The sequence below is a fragment of the Numida meleagris genome, chromosome Z (assembly GCF_002078875.1).
Source record: "Numida meleagris isolate 19003 breed g44 Domestic line chromosome Z, NumMel1.0, whole genome shotgun sequence".
Taxonomy (NCBI): domain Eukaryota; kingdom Metazoa; phylum Chordata; class Aves; order Galliformes; family Numididae; genus Numida; species Numida meleagris.
Window position 1 is genome coordinate 33876316 of NC_034438.1, and position 25520 is coordinate 33901835.

The 25520-nt window shown below is 37.9% G+C and overlaps 1 protein-coding gene across 11 annotated transcripts in view; it reads left to right on the plus strand.

The window, feature by feature from the left end:
• The window catches only part of ADAMTSL1 (ADAMTS like 1), a 442268-nt gene that overhangs the window by 295372 nt on the left and 121376 nt on the right, over positions 1-25520 (plus strand). For all 11 annotated transcript variants that reach the window (XR_002433573.1, XM_021381313.1, XM_021381315.1 and 8 more), the window contains 4 exons: positions 9894-10020; positions 14888-14962; positions 17403-17560; positions 24155-24266. Coding sequence is in view for 10 of the 11 variants with exons in the window: in XM_021381313.1 (XP_021236988.1) it covers positions 9894-10020; positions 14888-14962; positions 17403-17560; positions 24155-24266 (472 nt within the window). In the remaining variant the exon portion in view is untranslated. The remainder of the gene's footprint in view (positions 1-9893; positions 10021-14887; positions 14963-17402; positions 17561-24154; positions 24267-25520) is intronic.

Here is a 25520-nt window from a genome sequence, read left to right on the forward strand (position 1 = left end):
CTGCAGTCATCTTTGTGGCCTCCTCTGGACCCTCTCCAAAACTCCACATCTTTCGTCTGTTGTGGGCCCAAGAGCTGGATGCAGTACTCCACATGGTGCCTCACTCACCTCCCTCACCCTGCTGGCTACCTCTCTTTTGATATAGCCCAGGATACCATTGGCGTTTTGGGCTGTAAGCACCCACTGCTGGTTCATGTTAAGTTTTTCATCTTCCAGGACCCTTAATTCCTTCTCTGCAGGGCTGATCTCAAGGAGATCTTCTCTCAGTTTGTATACATATCTGAGATTGCCCTGACCCATGGCCTATTATGTGCTCAGAAGCTATTGCTGAAGTTATGAATGGTGGAAGCATTAGTTTCAAAGCCTTTTGTGTGCCTCGGCACTCTTTCCCTAAAAGACGCTTGTATTCTCTCCTATTATCAAATATGCATTTGTTCACAAATTAAGAAATTACAATATCCCTCTCTCATGCTTATCTCCTACTTTTTCATGTTGTTTGAAGCTTAAAATTACCAATAGCTTAATGGCATATTTATGGCCATTTTTTAGCTGAAGTCTCTCGGTGCGAGCACCCTGCTAGTTAAATTCAGAAGATGATGTTCGGAACAAGAAAGCCACCTTTGAATGTAGAATTAGAAAAAGCTGTATAATTGAATCTTTGATGGACTGAAGATTATGGTTAGATATTTCTGAAAAGATGTTTATTTTATTTACAGATATAGTGTATGGGAGAGGTTATGTAATTGCTGATTTGGTGTTATGTATGCTTCATGGGATAGAGCAGTTGACATAGCTCTGACAGTTCAGGAGTCACGCAAGTTGTCAGTGTCTTGTCAGATACCATATTACCTAAACATGAATTTCTCTTCTCTAAAGAGACTGGAATTTCCTTTACATTTCACCTTTGTTCTTTGTGTTAAAAAAAAAAAAAAAAGAGAGAGAGAGAAATCAAGGGGAATTATTTTCTAAGCATTGTTTTCCTCCTTCAGGAGTTTTATCTTGAAACCCATAGATGACAGAGTTTGAGCAACCACTTTTCAAATGAGAAACTTTTCTTACTTACTCCTAACAATTTAAAATTGGTTTCTCCATGGATCTCTGTGTTATTTTAGTTACTTTTTCTTCCTTCTTTTTTAAAGGAGTATAAAATACAAGGCAATTCCAGGTTTGAGAAAGGAGAAAGCCAGAATTATCTCCTGCCCAGAAGGAAAAAAGCCAGCATTTTTCAACCCTGCAAAACTCATTGCTCTGATTTTAGTGACTATGCTCATCCACACTTGCTGCCATTGGCACTGGGGATCAGATTCTTACTTTGACAAGATTCAATTTTTCTGCATTTTAATATGACATATTATCTAACACTGAAAACTCCTAGAGACAGAAATTTCCAAAAAGAGATTCTTACCTGTGTTGCTGTTTTACTTTCATACAAGAGGACAGAAAGCACCCAACATTTGCCAGTTTGATGGCGGAGTCAAGATATGAATGGCCTTTATGCCATTAATTCTCTGCAAACAGTCATCATTTGTGTTTCTAGCACTGTATAGTCATTTATAGGCATCCAGTCTCCCCCATGACAGCTTCCACTAATGATCTTTCTTGTCTGACAAGACTATCACAGAATTCAGGTTAAAACAAAGGAAAGCACTGGGGAAAAAAGTCTAGGTATTTACATGTTGCCAGGATTTCAGTCTTTTGTCGTTCAGCTATTTCTGGCACCTGTTTATAGCTGTCATTTTTTTTTGCTTTTCTAAGCTGTAAGAACTCCTGAAGAAAAATGCAAAAGGTGTAATAATGACTGTATTATTTTGGCGAAAGGAAGGCTATTTTCTCCCAAACATACAGAAGACACTGTAAGTTGTCTTTCAGCTTAGCCCAGCCTTTTGGCCTGATAATGACACTGCAGTTTCTGACGTCTGCACAAAACTCTTGGATGTAAATGCTGAAAATGAATCTGTATTTTGTTTGGAGTGTACTGAAACCTAGATCCCTTCTGTCCAGAAAGTATTTCAGAATATACTGAATTCTTAGTTTCTGATTGTCAGGTACTTTTGAGCTGTGTCAGGCTGAACAGCTGTTTGAGCTTTTTGTCTTATTTTGTCTTATACTCTCCATCTCATGTTATGTGAATAGCAAATCTGAATTTTGTTTTATTGATAAGTACCATTGTTCTCAGATTAGAGAAGTAGCGTGATGTTATTCCAGAACACAAAAATGAGTGGTATGTAGAACTCACAAGTGTAATAGCCAAATGCTTATATTGCTATCAACATGCCAGGTAACAACATTTTTGTGGCAAAGAATGGCAAGGAGGTGGGTATCTGTTTATTGCATGAAAGAATCTGCATTTACATTATTAGAAGTTTGCTCCCCAGCCCTGAGCTATCAGTTTTCCACTTTGTGGTCCAAGAGAGATTGGCACCATTGCAGAGACATTTTATTCTATTATTTCAGCAGAAACAATACCTGTTATTACTCCCAAGTAGACAAACTGTCTGCTGTGGATAGTGTGCTTAATCCCCAGCACACACCTTCCCTTTGCCAAGGCAAAGCATATGGTAATTTGGGAGTTTACCAAAAAAAAAAAAAAAAAAAAAAAAGAGGGCATTTGAAAGAGCTATTTGGAAACCTGCTAGAAATATCACAAAGCTATCTATGTTCATGTATCTCCTCAGCATACCTAAAATCCTGAAGTGTGTGGATTCTCACTCAGGAGGATTAATGCCACGTGAAGATGGCAAGATGTCCACTGGCGGGGCTGTTTTGAGTGTCTCCACCAAAACCAATACGTAGTTTTCACTGAAGGCTGTGACAAATCTTCCAGTCATCATGAAGATCTGGGACAGTGTGAGGCTGAAGGCCTCTTAGGTAGTCTCCTCTATCATCCCACTGGGACAGTGTGAGTCTTATTGTGGAGCCTTCACTCGTCTTCCCCCACTTAGAAGCAGGCTGGAATGCCACATAGACTAAGCAGTTTCAGCAGTGGTTTGGGAGTCTCTAAAACATTTGATCTCCAGGTGAAGTGTATCCCTTGATAGCACAGATGACATAACTGCCTGAAGCACCAGAAAGCCTGTGCTGGCACCCTCTTAGTAGCATGCAACTAGATCTTCATTTATCCAGCCCAACAGAGATGAGGCTTCTCAACAAAAAAAGTCTGTCTGAATATGAAGCTTGTACACCCAAGAGAAAAGAGGTCTGAGTGTTAGTATGATGCATGCCATGAGGTCACGCCAGAGCTGACAAAGGATCACAATCAAATGTGATGGGTCACAAGAAACAATTAAATGCTTTTACAGTTTAGTGCTTCATAGTCTGAGAGAAGAGAGTTGGTCCAGAAGGTAGACTTCATAGAATTCACTTTTCGTTCCTTGAGAACATCATTCTGATACTTAAGGATATTTAAGAACAGTTAAGAAGAATTCCCCTAATGAGTTTTGATTTATAATGGCCTTCACAATCACCTTCTGCTGTAGTATTTTCACTCTCTTTCACAAAACGTGGCAAATATTCCCTTGGAAATGCTAAATAAGCTACCCATTCAGATGATATGTGTCAATCTTTTAGAGAAAATCAAATATTTCAGTAGTAACCTGCTATAGAGCATTATCTAAAAAAAACAGAGTTTTTTGTTCTCCTCCATCAGTGACAGCATGGGCACACATAAACTCATTCTTACTCTGGCAGAACATGGGCAAATGAACCCAGTTCAACAGAAACAGAGAAAAAATCTGAGTGAGATGGATCAGGAAAGATGAATAATCACAAAAGCCTCTTTTCTTATGTGGCAAGTTTTCTCTTGTCATCTGCCTATAAACTCTTTGATCTTAATTCTGTTTTAAACATTGCTTTTTACAGAATGGCAGCCTCTGGATTTCTGTATCATCAGAGAATGAACTAGATATGGCTTTGTTTCCAGGTGTGTGAGCTCTCTTATGTTGGCCCAAACAGTAAATTGGTTGTTTATATATGACCAAATCTGCAAAATTCAATCTTTTTTTCACGTAGGAAGATTACTTATAATGAAATTTGCCTATAAGGATAGGAGTTGCCTTGTTCCCACATCCAAGATTTTAATGTATCTATAAATCCTCATTTAGAAATTGCAGCTTTTAAATGAATTTAATTACTTCTTTTTAAATCACGGGTGGTTTCAGAATTAGGTTACATTTGTTCTTTTCCCTGAGGGAACCTGAGAAATAGGCATTTCTCTTGAGATCCTTCTGCTGTTAGGTGTCTGCTAGCTGTGTGCTTCTACGGCTGTGGCTGAATCACTAATTCAGTGGCTCATGCATTGTGTCAAACATGCTTGTGGGGTGATGTTCCATTAAGGTCATCATCTAGGTTTAAAAATAGTAATAGCAGAGCATTCTGACTGGCCTGAAATGCTGGGCTGATGGGGTAGATAGCAGACAGGACTGCAAATCAGTTCCGCCAAATTACTGAGTTGGCCAGCCACATGCTTATTGTGCAGGATGGCAGATCTCAGAAAAGCAAGGTATTATTTTTAAAAAACTTGGCTACTGATCTAGTAGATCAGTAGTGATTAGACTAGTGATTACTAGTGATTAGAGTTTGTTTATGCTGCCTGAACAGTTGTAAGCTGTGCTTGGCTCAGGTGCCAAATAAGTACACTTGTTTGTGATTGCACATGTCACTGGGCCTACTTCTACCAAGCATGGTTATTAACTGCCTTGCCACTGTGAAACTCATCCTGCAGTCTTCAATTGTAATTGTTGTATGTGCTACAGTGGCAACTAAATTCTGCAGGACATAGGAGGATCCAGCCTGGACCTTGATGCTGCACAACAGCATGCCTGTCACAGAATGGTGTCAAGTTTGGGGGCAAGCTGTACTAGGTAAATGCTGAGGGTGGAGACTCTCAGCACAAGATGTAAGTGGACCAAAAGTCAGATAAATCTGCAGCATAGGCTGTGAGTCCCTATATCACAGGCACCAGTCTGGGTCCAGCTTGCCATACAGCCTGGAGCTTGTTCTCTCCACGATAATTTAAAGAGTACAACAGCTCTTCACTTGGATTGTAAAATGGTGTTTTGGACCTGGTTGAAATAGTGGCTCAAATCCCAAACTTCAGCTGAGCAGTGACAATCCACACAATTCTCGGACTGAGCCCCACATTAGTATGGATGTGAAGGGCAACTTTGTTTTTCTCAGATTCTCAGAACTGCTTGTGTTTGAACTGCAGACTTGCCCTTTGAAAAACAGATTTATTTATAATTGGCTAGATTTGCAAGCTTGCTTTATTACATTATTTCCTGCCCAGGGTTTCTTAGTACTGAATAGAAATTATTATGAAAACTTCTTACTTCAGGGCATTTCCAGGCTAGTAGGGCTGAAGCAGAACCTGTCATTGCTGGTCCAGTTTTATTTCTGGAAAAATCTGCTGAACTGAGGCAAAGTTCAAGTCCAGAAAGGGAACACATACACGCATAACATTCATGCGTGCACTTAGTGAGTTTGTTCCAATCTCTGTTGCTGGACTTTCAGCCGAATGCCTTTAAACTATACATAAGCAGTTCTGTTTACTTGGTAGCTTTTTTTTCTATAACATTTTTTTTTTCTGTAAAGCAGGTATTGTAAAAATTAATCTATTTATGTACCTAGGAGTCAGGAATATCCCTGCTTTTCTATTTTGCCATCTTACTGGCTGTCAGTGGAGTAAAACTGGGAGTGGGGGAGAATCAAACTCAGCATGGAGTGTGGGACTTCAGCCTAAAATGTAATATGGAATCTTTACCTCTGAGCTGAGTTGTGGTATCTTACGCCAGAAAGCAATACAGACTCAGCCAACTGAGGATTAGCTGTTATTATTCTGGCTTTTTGTTGCTAGCTTTTTTATGCTAAACCCATAAGGAGAACAGAAGTCAGCCCACTTGAGAGTACATGCTGTCATAGGATGAGATGGTCAAGAACTGGTCAGGGAGCTGCTGCAAGCCTGTGATTTCCTCACTCTGGTACTGCATGGTTGGCATCTTCCACACACCATGAAAAGCCTGAGACCTCCAGAGCTCTGCTTCATCAGTTTCTACTGCTGTTTGGGCATTTAAGCACAACTTAATAGGAACACCTTTAGAAATATGTAAATGCTTCATCTGAAGTCTATTGGACTTATATGTGTATTTTCTTGATTTTAATAGGGTTTGGATTAGACTGTAAGGGAACTGAATGGAGCTGCTTCTGATATTTTGTGCAGTAACAATCTGCTGTTCAAGCCTCTGACCACAGTTGGCTTTTTGAAACTCCAAAGATTTCAGCATGGAAAGTCTGTGCTTCATTACCCTGCTTAAAGTGGACGAAGAGTAAAGTGTAATAGAAATGAGTATGAAAACTGCTTACTTCAGAACATTTCTAGACACAATGTGTTGTAGTAATCCGTTTTTGTTCCTAGTGGGGGCTTCCTTCCTAGCACTTTATGAATCAAAAAATACTTCATTTCCCTAAACCCCCAGGATATATTAAGATTAAGACTAGAATGCATTGGAAAAGGAAGTTTCCATCCCACAGAAAGCTCAGAATTTCAACACTGGTTCCAGTTTCAAACTTAGATGAGGAGTTGACATTTCAAAGCTTTTCAGGGAGTGAAATATTCCTCAGACCTTTGATTCACAAATGTCAGCATTTATTTCAATCTGTGTCCACCAAGCCCTTGATCTGAGCTGTGGATTGAAGGCACAATATCCCTATCCACTTCATTGCCTACTAACACAGCAGTATCTTCCTGGTGCTTGTTTTCATGATGAGTCTTCAACAGCTCCTAGTCAAATCCATCAATAGGTCAGTGGTCTGCAATATAACCAGACTTTTCTAGCTCTGCTGCTCAAGTTAGCCTACTTTTCCTGTCAGATGGATCTCACCTAGGGGGCTGTATCTTGAGCATCATCCATTCAATCACCGCTCCACAACCTATTCTCTATGTTTTGTTCATACTGTTCATAGTTGCAAAAAGCAACTCTGCCTTCCTTCCTAATTCTCTCTTCATAGAGACATAAGTTATTATTCCCCTCATAAAAAGTACATTTCTTCAGGGGCACTTTAATTTTTCTGCATCTGACTTTCTATTTTTACAAGAGTACAGTCTATATACTACTTTCTTGTAAGAGCTACTAAGAAGCAATGTAAGAGATTTGAAGTAACGTTTTTTGATTCTGAAGCATCGAGGAATCCGTTGCAAATGCTACTGAGCTGTTTGCTGGATGTAATCATCTCTAAATGATTGAAGAAGGATTTGCCTCAGCTGTCAAGGGAAAAAAAAAACATAAGTGCGGAAGTTCTGAAGTTGGATTTTTTTTTATTTATTTCAGGTATTAGTTCAGCTAATCACTCATAGATTTTTTATGAAAATTCAACACATATTCCCAGACCTCTACGTATCTATTAGGATAGATAATCTAATGGCACTAACTAAAAATCTGCCCATAAACCTTGGGGAGAAAGTAAATTTATTTCATTTCATCAAAGTTTCTGAAAGTATGCAGTAATTTGAGAGACTTTACCAAGCACAGGAAGATGTTCATGCTCTGTACATAGTATTTAAATTTTTATATTTGCAAGAGATCTCCATCTTGTTTAATATTTCCATTTGAAATACAACATTTTCCATAAAATAAGGATTTTTATGCCATGAGCTGGCAATATATGTTTGTTTCAAAAAGAACAATGAACCTCAGTATAACTTTGTTTAACATCTGAGATTTTCCTAGTGGTTTAATCTACTGTGACCTAACCTAAAACTGCTCAGTTTGTAAATAAACTTTAATCAGATCACAGACCATGATAACATGTGAGTTGATGATTCAGAAAGTTAAAAAGCCTTTGATGTCATAAAGGCATAAACCTGAGTTTCATGTCCAGCTCTTTTCACATCCAGGCAGTTCACATATTCTTTTCAAAATGGGCATGTAGATTTGGACACCATTCTGATCTGAATCATTGAATGAATATAAACTGTGCTATGGGCAGGTATGGAAAAGAATTTTGGCCTTTCCACTGATATCTGTGATCTTCAAGAGCTCTTCTTGCTTGAAGTGCTACTGAACTCTAGTAATGCGCTTCAAGGAAAGTCATTCAAATTGGTGGCATTATGTCAGATTGTTTACAGACCACGCAAATGATATTTTTTCTTTACAGAAACATTCATGAAAAAAAAAGCAAATCACTCTCCCTGTGTAAGAGGTGGTTCACCCCTTGTATGATATTCGGAAAAATAAATCTTACATGATATCCCTGATAGATTACATGTACATCTGTAATTGGAAGATTTGAATGGAGTAGTCACAGACAAAATAATCTTAACTTTGATTCAGCTACCTAAGCATAATTTGCCATGGTGGTTTTAATATGATAAAGTGTCTCTTGCAGTCTTGGTGTGACCAGTTTTTTAGAGAAATGTATCATTTTTTGCATGACTATTACTCGCTTAGCCTTCATTAGTTCCTGTGGAGACATTATAATATACGGTAGAAGCATGTGACCCAGTTCTGAATGAGTAGAAATGGGAAAAGTCAAGCCTGAATTTAACTTATAGTGTTTTAAATTCAATTAAATATTATATCAATGTGATAGATAACCAAGGAAAATGTTATTGTATCACTAGTAAAGTAGTGATGTTAGAAACGGGAAGTGAATTTGCTAAAAGGAAATACCAAGTATTAATCAAAACACACATTTTACAGGAAAATGCAGAAGAATTATCAGGACCACAAGTTCAGTGAGCTGTAGCAGTAATCTGCAATTGTGCCCACACAGATTTGCACAAAGAAGACACGTTAGTCTGAATGTTTAAGTGTGCTTATAAGAGCTTGGAGGAAACTCTTACATGTTTCTAAGACTCAGCTCTCTGATTTTAGCTCACAAATGCAGGAAATTTTAAAGCTGAAGTAGGCACTTTATTTAAAATTCCCTGTGTTCATATATACTCTCTGTTTGGCTAAGAGTCTTAGCACAAACTTCTTAGAATTTCATTGCTTACTTTGCATGCCAGAATGCTAGAAGGTTTTTCATTTTCTGATATGTATAAAGATAATTATAATACTGTATGAACTTGTTTAATTTCTTGCATTTCATCTATTTGTGTAAAATTTGTAACTTAGAGCCAGAATTTAAAGTTCAAACAAAAGACATATTAGCAGTATGCAAAATAAATTTCAATCCCGTTTACTTAGTTTGAAATGTATTTAATTATATATTTATATTTCATTCACGTGGGAGCTATATGTTGTTTGTGAATTTAGAAGCCTAGATTATCTATTCAAGTTTTAAAATTTTGAACAAAACAACTTACACATGTGTAAAACCAGTTTCAGTGTCTGATTCTGAGTTCTTTTAAGCATTCCTTCCTCTTTTATCAGTTCTTTAAGAAAGTCTGAATGCAGGCTTTGACTGCGTGGAATGGGATTATTGTCAAACATAATTAAAACCAAATGGTTTTTCCAACTGCATAGCAGGTAAAATTTCCCTGGGATCTCAGACATGTTACTATCATTTATCTTTGTTGCTCTGTGTTGCTCATTTGTTTTATACATCTGCTCTCTGAGTCTGTCTTCTTACCTACTTCGCGGATGTTTATTTTTGAAACTATGGGTATAGTTTCTGATGGACCCTGACCACGAACTGTTGACAATGCAAGGAAAAAACTACCCTCAACAATACTCTTTTCTTTCTCTGGACTGCAAAAGCTATTGAGTACTAACCTGCTCACCATCTCACGTCTGAAACTCCCAGCCAGATTTGCTCAACCTCTTTCATTGCTAATGTACTTTATGGCTCTCTAGAGATTCTGAGAGGGAAATTTGGTGGTAATGAGTTGCAGAGATGGATCAAGCAGTCAGTAAGTAGATGCTCATTTTGAACTGCACATCTTTCTATCTTTCCAGATCGTTGGCTGTGACCACCAGCTGGGAAGCACTGCCAAGGAAGATAACTGTGGGGTCTGCAATGGTGATGGGTCCACCTGCCGGCTGGTTCGAGGCCAGTATAAGTCCCAGCTCTCAGCAAATAAAAGTAAGCTATTCCTTCTGGTAAAGTGCCTTCTTCACTTCTTACTAAAATATGCATTTCTAGCATGTATTTTTCACCGCACTCTTTATCAGGCAGTTGAATGATCATGATCAGGCTAGATGTACTCACCATTTCTTCCCTGTTCAGGGAGGAAATCATGCTTGTTCACACTATAGCTCTGACTGCGGGAATGGACAGAATTTGTGGAGAGTCATCACCAATGTATTCCCTGTTTTATCTCACTAGCTCCTTGGAATAAGCCAGAGAAAGAGAAGAGCTGACTCAACACCCTGCTCAGGCAGTATTAGGTGGCTGCATAGAGCCCAGTCTGTACTGTACTGAAAAGTATCTTATCCTGCCTCCAGAGCAGAAAGAAGTCCTCAACAGGGATGGTGGTACCATCCTGACACAAAAAAAGGAAAGAGAAAGAAAGAAATGAGGAAAGGGAAAGGGAAAGGGAAGAGGAAGAGAAAGATACAAGGAAGGAAAGAAAGGAAGGAAAGGAAGGAAAGGAAGGACATGAATAATCCTCATAAGAGCTTTGGTTGTTTTTTTTTTCTGAGACAAAGCTGAACTTTTGCGGACAAAGGAAATAGCTTTCAGAGATTTAGGAATGGAATTTCTCGTCACTGTAGCTGTTTCTCCAATGTGCACAAACAGATTTAGAAATCTCTGGGCTGCTTGAGATTTGATAGTATTTGTGGGTTTTTTCACCAAATGTCTTTTCCTACAGGAATAATTCATTATTTTTCAGTTGCTTTGTTGTAAAACAGTGTTCCTCTCTTTTCTACTACTAATAAGGGCACTAATATGTTATGCACAGTACTAACAGGTTAATAAAATGCAGTCCTCAGTCCCACTGATTTTCTATTAAAGAATGTTATGTAAGTAGAAGAGCAGACAGCATAGGCTTAGAGGGAGACAAATGTGAAAAAATGTTAGAGAATGGATTGTTCAGACACATTTGCTTTCAAAAATCATTGTACAGAACTGAAGTATATAATCAGATTGTGTGCACACTCTGTAAAAGCTATGTGCCATTATTCTTTCCCTTTCTGTAAAAGTGCATGTCATTATGTGAATTTTGAATACAGCAGAAATAAATGCTTCTTTATATTGGCTTTTCACAAATGTTAGTGCACAGTTGCTTCAGATTTCCATCACATGTGTATCAGGATGAATACTTTATGAGGTTGTCCTCCAAAAATTTCATCCTATGAAAAATGGGGGCATTTAAGTTCTGAAAAGCTGTTAAAAATCTAACATGTGCATATTTACTATGTTTATCCTAGACAGCACTAATTAGATACCCATCACTTTGACTCTTTCGTCTGTCTTATAACATCTTGTTTATTTGTAACTGTGAGTAAGTCTACATAAACACTTCTGGGATCAGGACTTGATTTATTTCCCAGAATGATATTTGATTTGCCAATAGCTTAATTCCAAGTAATTTCAATAAAATAATGCTTATTTCTCAAGAATGATGTCTATTCTTTTCTTGCTATGAATTAGACATTAAAAGATTTTGCAAGCTAGACTGAATGTCTTGTAACTTAAGGAAAATCAGAAAAGATACTTGCAGCAGTGACTGGACATCAACAGAGATGTTCTGTGAGATAATCTTGAATTTTTATTTGCCAAACAGAGTACATAATTCATTTTCAAGGACTGTTCTAGGGAAACTGGACAGTGACTTTTATAGCAGCCCTGTTTCAGTAGTTACATAAGTTGTTTATATTTCAAAACCACCTCAGACACATTCTTGATCTCATCATACTGAATTCAGTTTATCTTGGTGCTTATATCCAGTTTCTTTGTCTTTGCTGTTTATACCATGCCAATGCATAGGAGAAGGATAGTACTAGAAAGAAATTCATAAAGCTTTTAAACACTTGGCATTTGCTATGGGAACAGCTTCCTTAGTCCTTATAGGAATAGTATATGTCTCCCAGTGGCCTCAGAAATAGAAGCATAGCAGCGTTGGAGGCAGTATGACCTCGGATTCTCTCCAATATTTTTATGAAAAAGAAAGCACCTGTTTCTTTGCTTTTTCTGTTGTTGTTATTTTTTCTTTTTTTTTCTTTTTTTTTNTTTTTTTTTTTTTTTTTTTTTTTTTTTTTTTTTTTTTTTTTTTTTTTTTTTTTTTTGATGTTACAAAAGACAGATAATTCCAGAACTATACTTTGTTCTTCATCCTAAACTTGGGTGGTTCTACTTTTCAAAGTGTGTATAAATTGAAACTGTTTTCTGCATCTCCCTTTGGAAAGAGTTTATGTGTCTTCCTACAGAGACGATTTGCAGAACTGTATTTAATCAGGCTTCATTTTTTTTACCTAGTAGTTAGAATGTTGCTCCCTTTAAGGAGAGGATGAATTCTGTTCATCACCTTGTTTGGAGTTAGCATTTCTATAAAAAAGGAATTGATGTGGACTCTATCATTAAGGCTGGAAAAGACCGACATCTACTATTGAAGATTACTTTAGAAGTTAATTACAGAAGTTGCTGAAGCAGAATAAATATTTGTCAGATTGCTCTTGCCATGGTTGTCAAAAATCGATGCAATTCTGGCCTTAAGTTCAGCATCAGTAGTATTGGGAAAATAAAAATATATTTTTACCAAGGGAGTCAATAGGTTTACCATTTGGACTAATTTAAGTTCAGGATCTAAAATCAGAAGAAATTTATCTCTCAGGGAGCCTGATTCATATGCCTGACATAGTATTTGCTTAGGTCCCTTCAGCTTTTTCACAGCCCCAGACCAGTGTCTTCTCAGTTATATAGGACTCCTCCTTTCTTTCCTATACATCTTTTCTGGAGGAGGCCAACTTCCTGCTAACCTACTTCACACCTTTTCCTCAGAGTGTTCCACACAGCTGCTCCACAATCTGCCTCCTCAGGAAATTACCCCTCAGCCCCTACTTCTTCTGTTTTGTGAAAACAGGAAGCACTATGACAAGCAGAAATCTAATTGAGCATTTCTTCTCTCATAAAGTAGGCTAGCATTTCAAATGCAGAGCAACAAGAGGATTAGGTGGAGTACAGTTCTAGCAGCACACAAAGGCAGAAGAGACACAAAAGGAATATATATTGTACAAGCTTGCATGACCTTTAAAATTTCTGATTTTACTGTAACATTTCAATGAGTTGTTAACTCTCGAGCACAGAGCTTGTAACTGAGAGACCATCAAATAGTAATAAGGTCATGGTTCTGTTTTTAACAAAGTTTTGTAAAAAGACAATCAACACATTCTCTGAAAAAGCAGAATTATTGTTTTTCCAAATTCATTTTAATAAACATGGTATGTACAGCAAGGTGATGATATATTCATGGTTTGTTTGTTTGTTTGTTTTCCCAGATTGGATTAAAGCTGTTTATCCTATTTGGCATCATCTTGAATATTAGTGCCAAAGTGGCAGCAATAAAATAAACATTAGAATATCAGTGTTGAGTAAATTCTGCCAGATTTGAATGCTTGTCTTCTCAAACAGAAAATTTGAAATCTGTATAGAAATAAAAGATGTCTGTTTTTGTTCATGAGTGTGGTAACAGCAAAGTGTACAAGCACATTGTGTGCTGAACGGAGTTTAACTCGCTTCTTCAGCAGTCTTAGGAGGCACTGGATAACTTGAGAGAACATAACATATCAGATTTTGAAAATGGAGTTTGATTAAACATCAGAATAGTCTTATGCTTCTCTGCTTCAACACAGACACCAATTCAAAAGACTTGGAAGCACCTTAAGGGGAGCCAGGGTGAAATAGACAGCTAGTGATTATTTCTGATATCCAGAAATGGTTATAAAGGAGTTCAGAAGTACCTAGCACAAGCACAGAGACTACCTACAAGTCCTGTGACACTCGGCAGTTTATCAGACTATCTCTATGGCCACCTTTATTTTGATATTAAAAGACTACAGAAGTATGGATATTTCACCATTTTCATAGCACTATCCAAGATAAGAGACTCAGAAATTCCCGTGGCACATGACTGAAATTAAAATTTAAGAGAGATCTAGTTCGTGCATTTGAAATAATATAGGTTTGGATGAATTAACATGTTGTTTTAAAGAAGTCCTCCTTTCCTGTATTTTGTCCTTTTCCTGTTCCTTCCCTCTTCTCTTCAACCTAAAATTACAACATTAGTTACTATTTTGCTGGTAAATGAGAATCCTGATTTAACTAAGTTGAAATACTTTTCCAGGTTTGGAATAGTTCTCAGTTTGCCGCGGTATGTTTTAAGGGCATTTAAAGCTACAAAGCTCCCGTGGGTTCATAGGTACAAGATCTTCCTCTAAGACGTGAAGTCTAATTGGCCTCTGTTTTTCCAGGGGCTTTCTGTTAGTGAGGTGGAAAGGGAAGCAGAATTATAACAATTCTAGTCATTATCATAAAAGATGTGAAAGAGAAGCCATGTGTAAGAGCAGTGGGAGTTCGCCACGGAATATGGGCAATGGGTCATGGAGAAGCTGTAGATTCCAACTGGGAAAGCTGAAGGGAAAGACAGTTTGGTTGAACATCAAAACAGACTTACGATTCCCTGCTCCACCACAAAAATCTGTTTAAAAGAATTGGAAAGGTCTTAAGTGGAGCCATGGTGAAATAGACAGCTATTGGTTACTTTTGAAATCCAGAAATGGGTGTAAACAAGTTGAGAATAAAGAAAATCAATGCACTTGAGTTCCTCAAAGTACAAGATTTTTAATCATATTTAACAACAGGGTTCTTTTACAGAAATTTGTAAATTTTTTTTTACTTATTCCAGAAGCTGTTTTTCTGACTGCTTTTTAGGCATCTATTTCAGTTTTTATTTGAAAATGATGGGAATTTCTCTGTTTGTTTACTTCATGCATTTTTACCTTCCCCACAGTGGTTGATACAGTGGTTGCTATTCCCTATGGAAGCAGACATGTTCGCCTCGTGCTGAAAGGACCTGATCATTTATGTAAGTAGAAAAAATGTACACTCGTTTAAGAAAGCCTTGCTAACCCACAGTGCCCTGTTTATAGCGTGGTGTCTGGTTTCCTTCTCTGAAATCACTGATTTCTACACAGGGGTGAGTCCTGCCCTTAGAAGCTTTCCCTAGACCCAGTTACATCAGTAATACATGCTAATTTCAGAGCAAAGCCTGGCCAGTATTGCAGAATCCTTTTCTCCTCCATAATTTTTCCATCATTTCTGTTTGCTTATCCTTTGGCTGGCTCACTTGGTGCCAAGTTCTTTTGTTTAAAATTAATAAAATATATCCCACCGAGTGAAGAACTATTGAGGACAGTAAAGTATAAGCTTCCCTACAGCTGAGCTTAACCATCAGCTGCTCATGACTTTAACACGTTTCTGTTATGATAATCTTGCTCACTCCAGTAGATACACAGACACACAGAAAATTACAGTGAGAAGATCAGAAGCAGCATGCAGATGTCAGACCATGCTCTTTAGGAGTGATGTTGCTCCAGAAAGTGAAGCCCCTTGACTGCTGCTAGCCCATCACTTGGTAGCTATAACACATTTTCCCTACCTCACCTGACATGGAGCTGTGCATCGCAGAAGCCCCTCTGGGATAAAAGTCTAAGTATTTGAGAATATGCTGGGAGGGCTGTAAATCCATTTCTTTCGTGGATAGAAACTCCCTGAAAAAGAAACTCTTACTTTCCAATGCAGTAGCTGTTCACAAGCTGCTCCATCTTTCATTGGCAGCAAACACAATAGTGCTGGTAAAACAGATTTGCTGTCAGAAAAAAAGCCACAAACCAATGCCCTCAGGCAGTACTGTGAAACATCTGAGAAGCACAAATTGTCAGACAAGTAGGACTGCCTTTCTCCTTTTCCAAAGGTCCAGTCAGAGCCCTATCTGCTTATCAATGTAAATACAATCATGAGCGTCAGCAAAATTACAAAATCATTCCAGGTATCCCTAGACTTCTTTAGCCCAAAGTTCACTGAGTGAAAAGATAAGGGGCGGTTTATCTGCTCTGTTCAGTGTACAATGGTTGTGTTGAGAAAGCAATAAGCATGCCACAGTCCCTTAATGATTGCTTAGATTTAAAGCTATGAATAATGACCAGCAAATTACAGTTTATAAATTAAGAAAAAAAATGTAATGTTTTTCTTAATAGTTCTAATGTTGCATGTACTTCAGTTTTAAGTGGCCCTCTGGGCACTTCGGCACTGCTCCAGTATGGTTGTTATTACTTTCCCAGTAAATGATTTGCATTCTTATTTTCTCCCCTCTCTTTTTTTCTCAGTATAGATGTTCTCTTCCTGGGTAGAAAAAAAAATCTTATTTTTACTCTTTTTTTTTTTCTGTGAAATTGATCTGTAAGACAGCTTAGAGAGAAATGAGATTTAGCAGGAGAGGCTAACCCAAAGCTGTCTTCACTCAGGCCATATCACATTTCAGGACAAATAAGATTTGAATCAGCAAGGTCTGCCTGAGTCATTGTTTAAGATTTAGATGAACTGCTCTGTGTAAACATGAATAAGGCCAGAAACGTCTCTTTCTTGTTTCAGACATCTCCATGAATCTTTCTGTTCACCCATCAAAGGATTTTATATATGTATGAGCTACAGTCCATTTGGGGATGGGAGTACTTTGCCCTGTGAACTTTGGTTGTGGGAGAAGTCAACAGGAGGCCAATTACATATACACAAGTCTTAAAACCGTCTTTATCCTTGATGCATGCAGCTCTGTCCAGAAATAACTATAAAGCCAAGTGTATCACAAAGGAAGAGACTAGTCTTCCTGAAAACCAAGGAATTCATTAATATGGAGCAAATTCTTAGTGTACTGCCTCAGCAACATCCTTCTTGAGTTAATTCCCATGACCCATCCTGGAAACCAGCCTAATTACTGCTGTTATCTTTTCCCTCTAATTAACAACTTAATACATGCTAATGAAACTATTTCTCCCATTTACTCTCTCTCAAAATATTGTTCAGTCACAGATTAACAGTATGGCCCCATCTAATTCAGATTATCTCTTAGTTGCCTTTCTCTGTAGACTATTTTGTATATAACTTCACAAATACATTTGAAAGGATTACAGCTTTCCATGACGAAATGCACCTTCACTTTGAATAACTATACAAAACAGCTTACTCATGAACATGCTTTAAGGAGTAATCTGAAGTTGATAGGTAATTAACCAGATGGTGGAGCCGGTCCACATTCTGATTGTTGATTTCCATTTAATAAATGATTTGTGTAATCACTAATTTAGGAGGAAAACCTTCATCGCTACCCTGCCATTTCCATTTATTTGTTTGTTTATGTATGTATGTATGTATGTATTTATTTATTTATTTATTTATTTATTCTGTTCTCAGTTGGTGTTATTTCAACTTATAATGCTCTGGCTTCTTGTTAATCTCTTTGTATTTGTCAGATTTGGAAACCAAGACTCTCCAAGGTCTTAAGGGTGAAAACAACCTCAGCTCCACAGGTTCCTTCACTGTGGACAATTCTAGCATCGACTTCCAGAAGTTTCCAGACAAGGAGATATTGAAAATATCTGGGCCTCTCACTGCAGACCTCACTATCAAGGTAAGGGTCATCAACCAAATGTGTTTCTTAAAGCAATATAAAATGACAAATGACACAAGATATAGTAGAGAGATGAAAATTATTTTTTTTAGTTTAATTTTCCAGTATTTATCACAAAGCCAAATCTAGTTTGGTTATTGAACTCTGCTTGTAATTCTTTAATTATCTGATGAAAGCTTCACTGAACACTCTCTGAGAAGAGACTGTTTATGAAGAGAAGGGCGTATCTAATAACTGCCCTACAGAGAAAAGATGAACTCATTTCAAGAAATGGCAGATAACTTTAGAGACTGTATGCAATTTGCTTAGTTTACGACAAAAATAAAGAAAGTCCATCCTTTTGGTCCATAATTTGTGGGATTTGTACCAGTGTGATTACACAAAAGGTTATTAGAGAGTGGAGAATGTGATCCCCAACTTCCAAAGTAAATGGGATGACTTTGGTTGAAAAGTCATTGTGCCATGTTGAAGTTCTGCTTTGTGTTTCACTGGTAATAAGAATCAAATTGTTTCCTCCCATTAGACCATTTCTATTCTTCCAGGTAATATAAAACACATTGCTGGAAGCAATGCACACATTCCGTAGGAAAACACATACAAAAGTGAACATTTGGGAATTACAATAAAATAAATCCTTTTCCAGTAGGTCCAAAGAACCTGAAGGATTTCAGCTGTAAAACTGTAAAACCTGTATCATGTCCAGGACTACATAAGTTTTCACCATGGGCCCCAGAGGCAGATGATCTTTGCTTTAACCTAGAGATGGTGGCAGCTAGGAGTTTGAACAGTAAACTGCAAAATTCAGTAGTTCATGGTGTTGAGCTGAGCTGGACTGGCATAGAATGGATCATCTTGATTATGAGCAGAGCCCTGTGGACTGTGGACTTCTACCCTTCTTGGTATGATAGCAGCAAAATATCAAGCAGAAATTATCAGGACTAGTTCACAGAGGGAAGCCTGACCTGAAGAATGCATTCTTTTTTACTTGCAGTTCAGAATGAATGCGCCTCAATAAAACATATGCTGGTCAACTCAAAATATCTAAAATACTATACTACAGATTATACCCACATGATGAAAAATAGTGACGTAAACAGTGCTGCTTACTTTTCATTACTTGTGCCAGCTATGGATTAAGGCTCCCTGGTTAGTTAGAGCATACGTGTTGGTGTGGACCAAAGGCACTACAATGGTAACAGGGGGGAGGACTGTGATTCTGGTATTTACACTGTTCTCTTGTATGAGAGGGGGAAATAGCTTTATCCCTTGAAGTGTACAAATCCTTCTCTATTAAAACAAGGTAAAGTACTGAAAAACTAGATGAAAGCTTTTACTGTGGTGCTAGCAGGATATCTTTGGCATGAAGATTTACTTGCCTGAAAAACAGCTTTTATGTAAACATATCTACATGAATTTGTGGCTGTATCAGAGCTCTGATTTGAGGATCACTGCCTCCAGAATTACTGTTCACAGAATGACAATCATGGAAGGAATTGGGTTGGAAGGGACCTCAAGGAACATCAAGCTCCAATCCCCCTGCCGCAGGCAGGGGCACCAACCTCCACATCTAATACTAGATCAGGCTGCCCAGGGCCTCATCCAACCTGCCCATGAGTACCTCTAGGGATGGGGTATCCACAACCTCTCTGGGCAGCCTGTGCCAGAACCTCACCCCTCTCTTGATAAAGAACTTCCCCCTGATATCCAACCTAAATTTTCCCTCCTTGAAAGGAAAACCATTTCTCCTTGTCCTGCCATTATCTACCGTTTCAAAGACTTGACTGCCCTCCTGTTTGTAGGCTCCTTTTAGGTACTGGAAGGCTGCAATAAGATCACCCCGCAGCCTTCTCTTCTCCAGGCTGAACAAGCCCAGCTCCCTCAGCTAACAACAGATTAACTGTTGTTAATCCTTTTCATTTAATCCTGAATGTTCTCATTCAGTGAGGTCAAGTAGACCTGAAAACAGCTCAGAACTAGATTTGTAGTCTGTTTACTGGTAACACAGAATGCTTTAAAACTGCAGGAAGAAACTGCATGCTGCTCTTGAGGGATCTGAGTTGTATAACTGCGAAAATACTTGTGAGTGGTATGGTCTTTGTGTGCAATACACCTGACAGTCTTTTCACAGGAGATGTAAATAGTAAAAATGATTTAGTAGAACATCAGCTCGTACTTTTTTAAATGAAGGTATTAGCACAAAATGGGAGAAAAACTAAAGTTTTTCATGTTCTTAATTTTTCTATTCAAAACTTAAGAATAGTAAATCTTTAATATAAACATCCAGTATTTTGTCATGGAGTTATCGCTAGATCTATCTGTGTCTGTGATGGGGACAGCAAAAGAGAAGAAAAAATTACCAGCACACTTCCATTTGAATTTGATTGCTAAAATTCTGAGGATCACCCTGCTTGGATTTTTTTTAATTCAAAATTCTCAATCACATAAATAGATATTTTTGCTTAAAAAATTATCATTTTTCATAAAATGTTGGTGAAATGAAGTTCAGTTTCACTTGGAAGTCTTACTGGCTGACAATATGGTCTAGAGAACAGTGTAGTAATATCACGTATTGAGTCTTGCGTTTCACTGGAAGAACTGCTATCAGTCTGCTACATTACCAAGGTCACATATTCAGTAGTCTGTCCTAAAAAGCTTCCTCTGTCTGTACAATCTCATTCAGACAGAAAATAGAGAATCTTGGAGTCATCACTTCCTTTTACATATCTGCAGAGTGAATTAAAACTGTCAGATGGGGTCTACACATGACAGTATGATACTAACAATGATCACTAACTGATTATTTAAACAAACAGCCCTGTGAATTTGAATGACCTGAGGTATAGGATTGCTGAAATGGAGATTGCCCGGGAAGAGTTAGGGCTGTAAAAGCACAGCCTGTTGGGTTTCGTGTCACGGTCTTCATCTGCTAAGTAGTTAGAGTCCTAGCCCTACGGCTCTGCTGTGAGGTGGCATAGAGTAGTGGTGACTCTTAAACATGACCCAATAAAGGGTCATGGCTCAGGCTTAGGGCTAGTTAACAGGAGAAACTGCTGTCAGCCTAAACCTAGACCAGGCAAGTTTCTGTTGGTTTTCAGTCCTTGGTATCTATGACAGCGTGTTCATTGGGTTTGCATGGACCAGCAGTTTTGCAACAGAAATGTATAGAGTTGTAAAGGATAAATGTTAGTCTGGCAGCAGCCCAATGTTGTTGATGTTTTTTATACTGCTAGGGCTGGCAAGTTTTGGTTAAGGGCTGCTGCCAAAAGAGGCTACCTGGCTATATTTTGTGCTGGTGCTAAGGATGGCTGGCTATTTCAGAGATAGTGCAGGCTGGCTTCTCTCAAGCAGAGTTACTGCTGAGATTAGGATTTTGGCTGCTGGTTGTCCAACAAGCCATAGCTAAGATAAAGGTCAAAACTGGATGTGGAGTTACACAGAAAACTAGTGTTATCCATATGACTCTTACTTCAGTTGTAGTTTAGGACAAGCAGGAAATGCTGGTGAAAGAAATGTATTTGATTAGAACCTATGTTAGCAAATGAAAAAAAAAGCTGGGGTTTAGTTTAGACTTCCTGAGACCTGCAGGGGCATGCAGGAGATCATGCAGGTGCAGGCAGCCGACTGGCAGATGCTTTTGAGCTCCATGAGGCTAGGGCCAGGACTGGATTAAATAATCTCTTTTGAACCAGGAGCATAGAGTGATTTACCTCGCTGAATGAAACAAGAAAGTTGAAGGAACTAGTTGTGATAGATCAGGGTTAAGATGGTTCTTGTAAGAACTAAAATGCAGTCTGTGTGAACAGAAATAGTAAGAGTTAAAAGTTTAATTGTGGCGAAGTTATATTATCTGTCATCAGTGGCAAATGCCCTAAGAACTTTGCTGAGCCTTGGGATAGCCCACTGGAATATGGTCCTTTTAAAACTGTACTAATTCTTATGACATGCTGAAGTCATTTCTGTAGAGTGAAGACTGCAGGAAGTAATTCTGCAAAAAGACCTGCATCACTGCCTCTTATCAGTCTGTGGTTCATTGCAGTACTTATTTTTTTGTAAAAGCTATATTGCAGTTTCCTGATTTCCAAAAAAACAGTACAACTTCTGTAATAATTTCTAGATCAGGCCCACACATAATGACCAGCCTGAAAGACGACCTAATCTTTATTTATCTTGACTAGGCCTTGTGACAAATTTAGAAAAGTTCTATATTTTTTCTCCTATTACAGCGAATGTGGCAAGATGTATGGGAAACTATGTAGTAATCTTCTGAAAATAATGTATAATTTTTGTTTCACACCCACCTTTGTTTCCTATTCAATAAGAATAATTTCATTTAATAGTTCTTAGAATGTGATTATTCTCCTAGGCTACATATTCGTCTTAATCTTTCTATTATGGAACTGCAAGACTAGGTCAAGTAAAAAGTCTGCTTCACTCACACATTTCAGTTTCAGAGAAGGACTGGACTGGTTTCATCTGCTGAAAGGACAAGTGCAAGAAATAGATCAGAGTTATATTTGCAGATCTTCCCTCTTGATCCTTATATTGCATTTGGTTAGCTACTTTTATTAAGTCAAATGAGACAGTCCTTCAGGAATGTCTCTAGGGCCTTTTACAGTGTGTTTGTCCTTTTTACAACATTTAGTCTGTGTTTGAGTTTGTGCTTCAGTTCCACAATGTATTCATTGCACTGTATAAAATAAGGGATGTGTCTTACTTTTAAATCTTTGGTGCAGTAACTTCGCTGATTCCATCTGTTTTCCCAGTCTATGAAACAGTGAATGATTATTGCTTGTCCCCTTTCCCCGTGACTCCTCCATGTGAGACCTACGTCATATCATATTGTGTCTCGTTCCTAATCTGAAATATCCTTTTGCAATTAATTTCTCCTACTATCTATTCTGGTGCATATAATGGTTGTCCTTATTTTCCTACTCTGTTTTGTTTTTTTTTTTCTATTTCCACTGTTATGTCTATATATTCATAACTTTTTAATGATAGACAAAAAACTGGGACTGCTGTTTATATATATGAATTTATATTATGGAAATATCAATTTGCATCCAATCAATTTGCAGTTTGATAAAATATAAAAGTAATTGAATGTTTATTTAATTAGATTAAATGATAAATATTTTTTTGATAAATAAAGAATGCTCCCCAGTGTGTTGCAATGCCAAATGATTGCTCCACAGTCTGAGTACAACTGTTGGCTGATATTAATATGTTTAGACAGAATTTCATTTGCAAGCAAAATTAATGCCATTTTCTTTGGTTTGGTGGCCAGTGACCTAAGGATGCAAAACTCACTCTGACAGTAGGACTTCTTCAGCACTGGCATTTCCCATATCTAACGGTGTGTTGCAGATATGGCAAGGGTCAAAAATGTCACCATACTCCAGATCTGAGTATTTCAGTTTGTGGAAGTTAGCCCTGTGCAGCAAAAATTTCTTAAAGCACATAGCTATCAAGTGTCACTTAGAGTCTTGGAACGCTTTGGCTGATGTTTTGCCCTGGATCAAGATCTTAGCTCATAGCTATGGTTCATTGTAATTCTTTCCTGCCTATGCTGTTATGGCTGTATGAGTGACTTCCACTTTGGACGGGAAAAGATGGACTTCTGTCTTTTCTCTCTGTCAGAACAGACGGATAATTCTGCAGACACACAGGAATAGTCTGCAGGAGAAGAAACTCTTCTTCTTCCTCATATTTTCTTGTGAACTCTTTCCCATCCCTTTCCTTTTATAGTAGGCTTTATGTGAGCTCTCAGTCTGTTCTTCATGATTCAATGAAGACCCTACTGCTAATTATGTCTTCTGAGTTTAAGAATCACTGATGATCCTTAAAAAACAAGGAGTAAGAGCAGAATTCTCCCCAGTCAACTCTTTTTCTGCACATTCAGAAATGAGACCTCCCTGAATGGCTTCCAGCAGAACAGAACATTTTTCCCAGGAGTGCATGAGGTTTTCATGAGCCCAGAACGACCCTTCTGAAGTGTGTGATTAATGCACCATCCTTGTACAAGGAATTAGATACCCTGTTTCTGATGCACAAACCCTAACAATATTAAGCCATGCAAAAGGCCCATTTGCTGAAGAAGCTGTATTGCTACAGCTCTATTTTTTTTCCTGTTGGGAGCATACACAGTTTACTCTAATTAGAAAAGGGCAGCCTTAGTCTCAGTGAGCCACATATCTTTCAGCCCTCAACATATTCTGCAGTATTTTCATCTTCTTCTCTCTCTTCAAGTTTTACTTTGATTTGTAATCATGTTTCTGTCTGTCTACAGAGGAAAACAAAGCAAACAACGAGATTATGCTGTCAGCTCAATTTGTCATATTTTTGCTTCTGTTTTTCAATCTAGACTTCGATGGTGTCTCTTAGCTTTTGGAAAAGAAGAAAAGGAAGGACAGATTGAAAAACATTATGTTTCCTAAACAGTGCAACTTGTTGAAAATGTGGAAAGAAGCCAGTACTGAAACACTTTTTAAGTGGTCCTGAAAAGAAAAAAGGAAAAAACATAATAATAAAACACTACTAAGAGCAGGAGTTTAGTATTTATATTAGGTTCACTTTTCATCATTGCATCTTTTTCAGATCGTCTATGCTGGTGCTGCTGACAGTTCGGTCCAGTTTATCTTCTACCAGCCAATCATTCACCGATGGAGAGAAACTGATTTTTTCCCTTGTTCAGCATCCTGTGGAGGAGGTAAAAATTTACCACTGTATTCCAGAAACAGTCATGTACATGTAGTATCTGTTCCGGCTTCTGAATTGAGATTTAGTCCTTTAAAATAGGCAAAATCTATGCATGAAAGTATTTACAGCTAAAGAAGAGAAAGATGTAATAACAATTGTAGTATCCTTTGCATTTTTTGCATCATTTAGACTCTGTACTTAATACATTTGGATATTCACATGATTGCACTTCATGCTACAGCCATCAATCATAAAGGACTCATGGGATTTGGACCCACTTTGGAATCACAGGATGTCTTCTTTCTTCATTTCTCACTATCCCCAGCCAGCAGCTTTACCCTTCTGAAATGAACCTGAATGTAAGAGTCTCAATGTCCAACAAATCTGAGACTTTGGTTTTTCTTTTTGCTTTAGACTTCTGATTTTGCAAATGACCATTCTTGTTACCTTTGGTCTCTTACTACATGTAGGTTAAAGCAGGAAAAATAATGTTTGTTCAATGTCTGCTAGATCCTCCTAACATTTTGAGAGTATCTGTAGAAGATGCCATCTAATAAGATACATGCAAGTTTTTGCATTACATTTAAACACATCCTGTGACCAGTTAGGAGTTCTGGAACAACAGAAGTAAACAGCATTAGTCACTACTTTTTCTTGGGTCTAGCATTTTACCTGTTTAAATTCCAATAAGAGCAATAACATCAGTAAAGTGAAAAACAAGCTGCCTTGGTCAGCAGAGAGTAATAATACATGATGATATTGCTGTGACTTAGTTTTTTGTGATGATTTTTCCTGGAAAATCAAGGTAATTTATTGTTTTGACTTTATATTTTTCTACCCCTTATTTGGATGATAGTAATTAAATTAGATACAACAGGAGTAAATTATTGCTAGTAGAGCTACAGAACAAGTGTAAGAGCCCCTTTGCACTTAGAAGAGTGGAATCCTTCTGAAAGTAATCGATTTTGGATACAGGCCTTCCTCTCATGGTGATCTGTGAATAAAGCAAAAAAAGGAAAGGAAGAAAAGATTCTCTTGGAGTGAAAAGCAGGACAAGCATTTGCAGGTTAAGTATTTAAAGTGTGAAAGGCTTAGTCCCACACTACACACAGAGGCAGAGTTTCTGATATCTAATGATGCATCCAGTGTGGGACTCTAAATTCTTTGAACACTTTTTCTTTTTTTAATTTAATTTCTCCTTCCCTTCCCCTTCCCCTTCCCCTTCCCTTCCTTTCCCTTCCCTTCCCTTCCTTTCCCTTCCCTT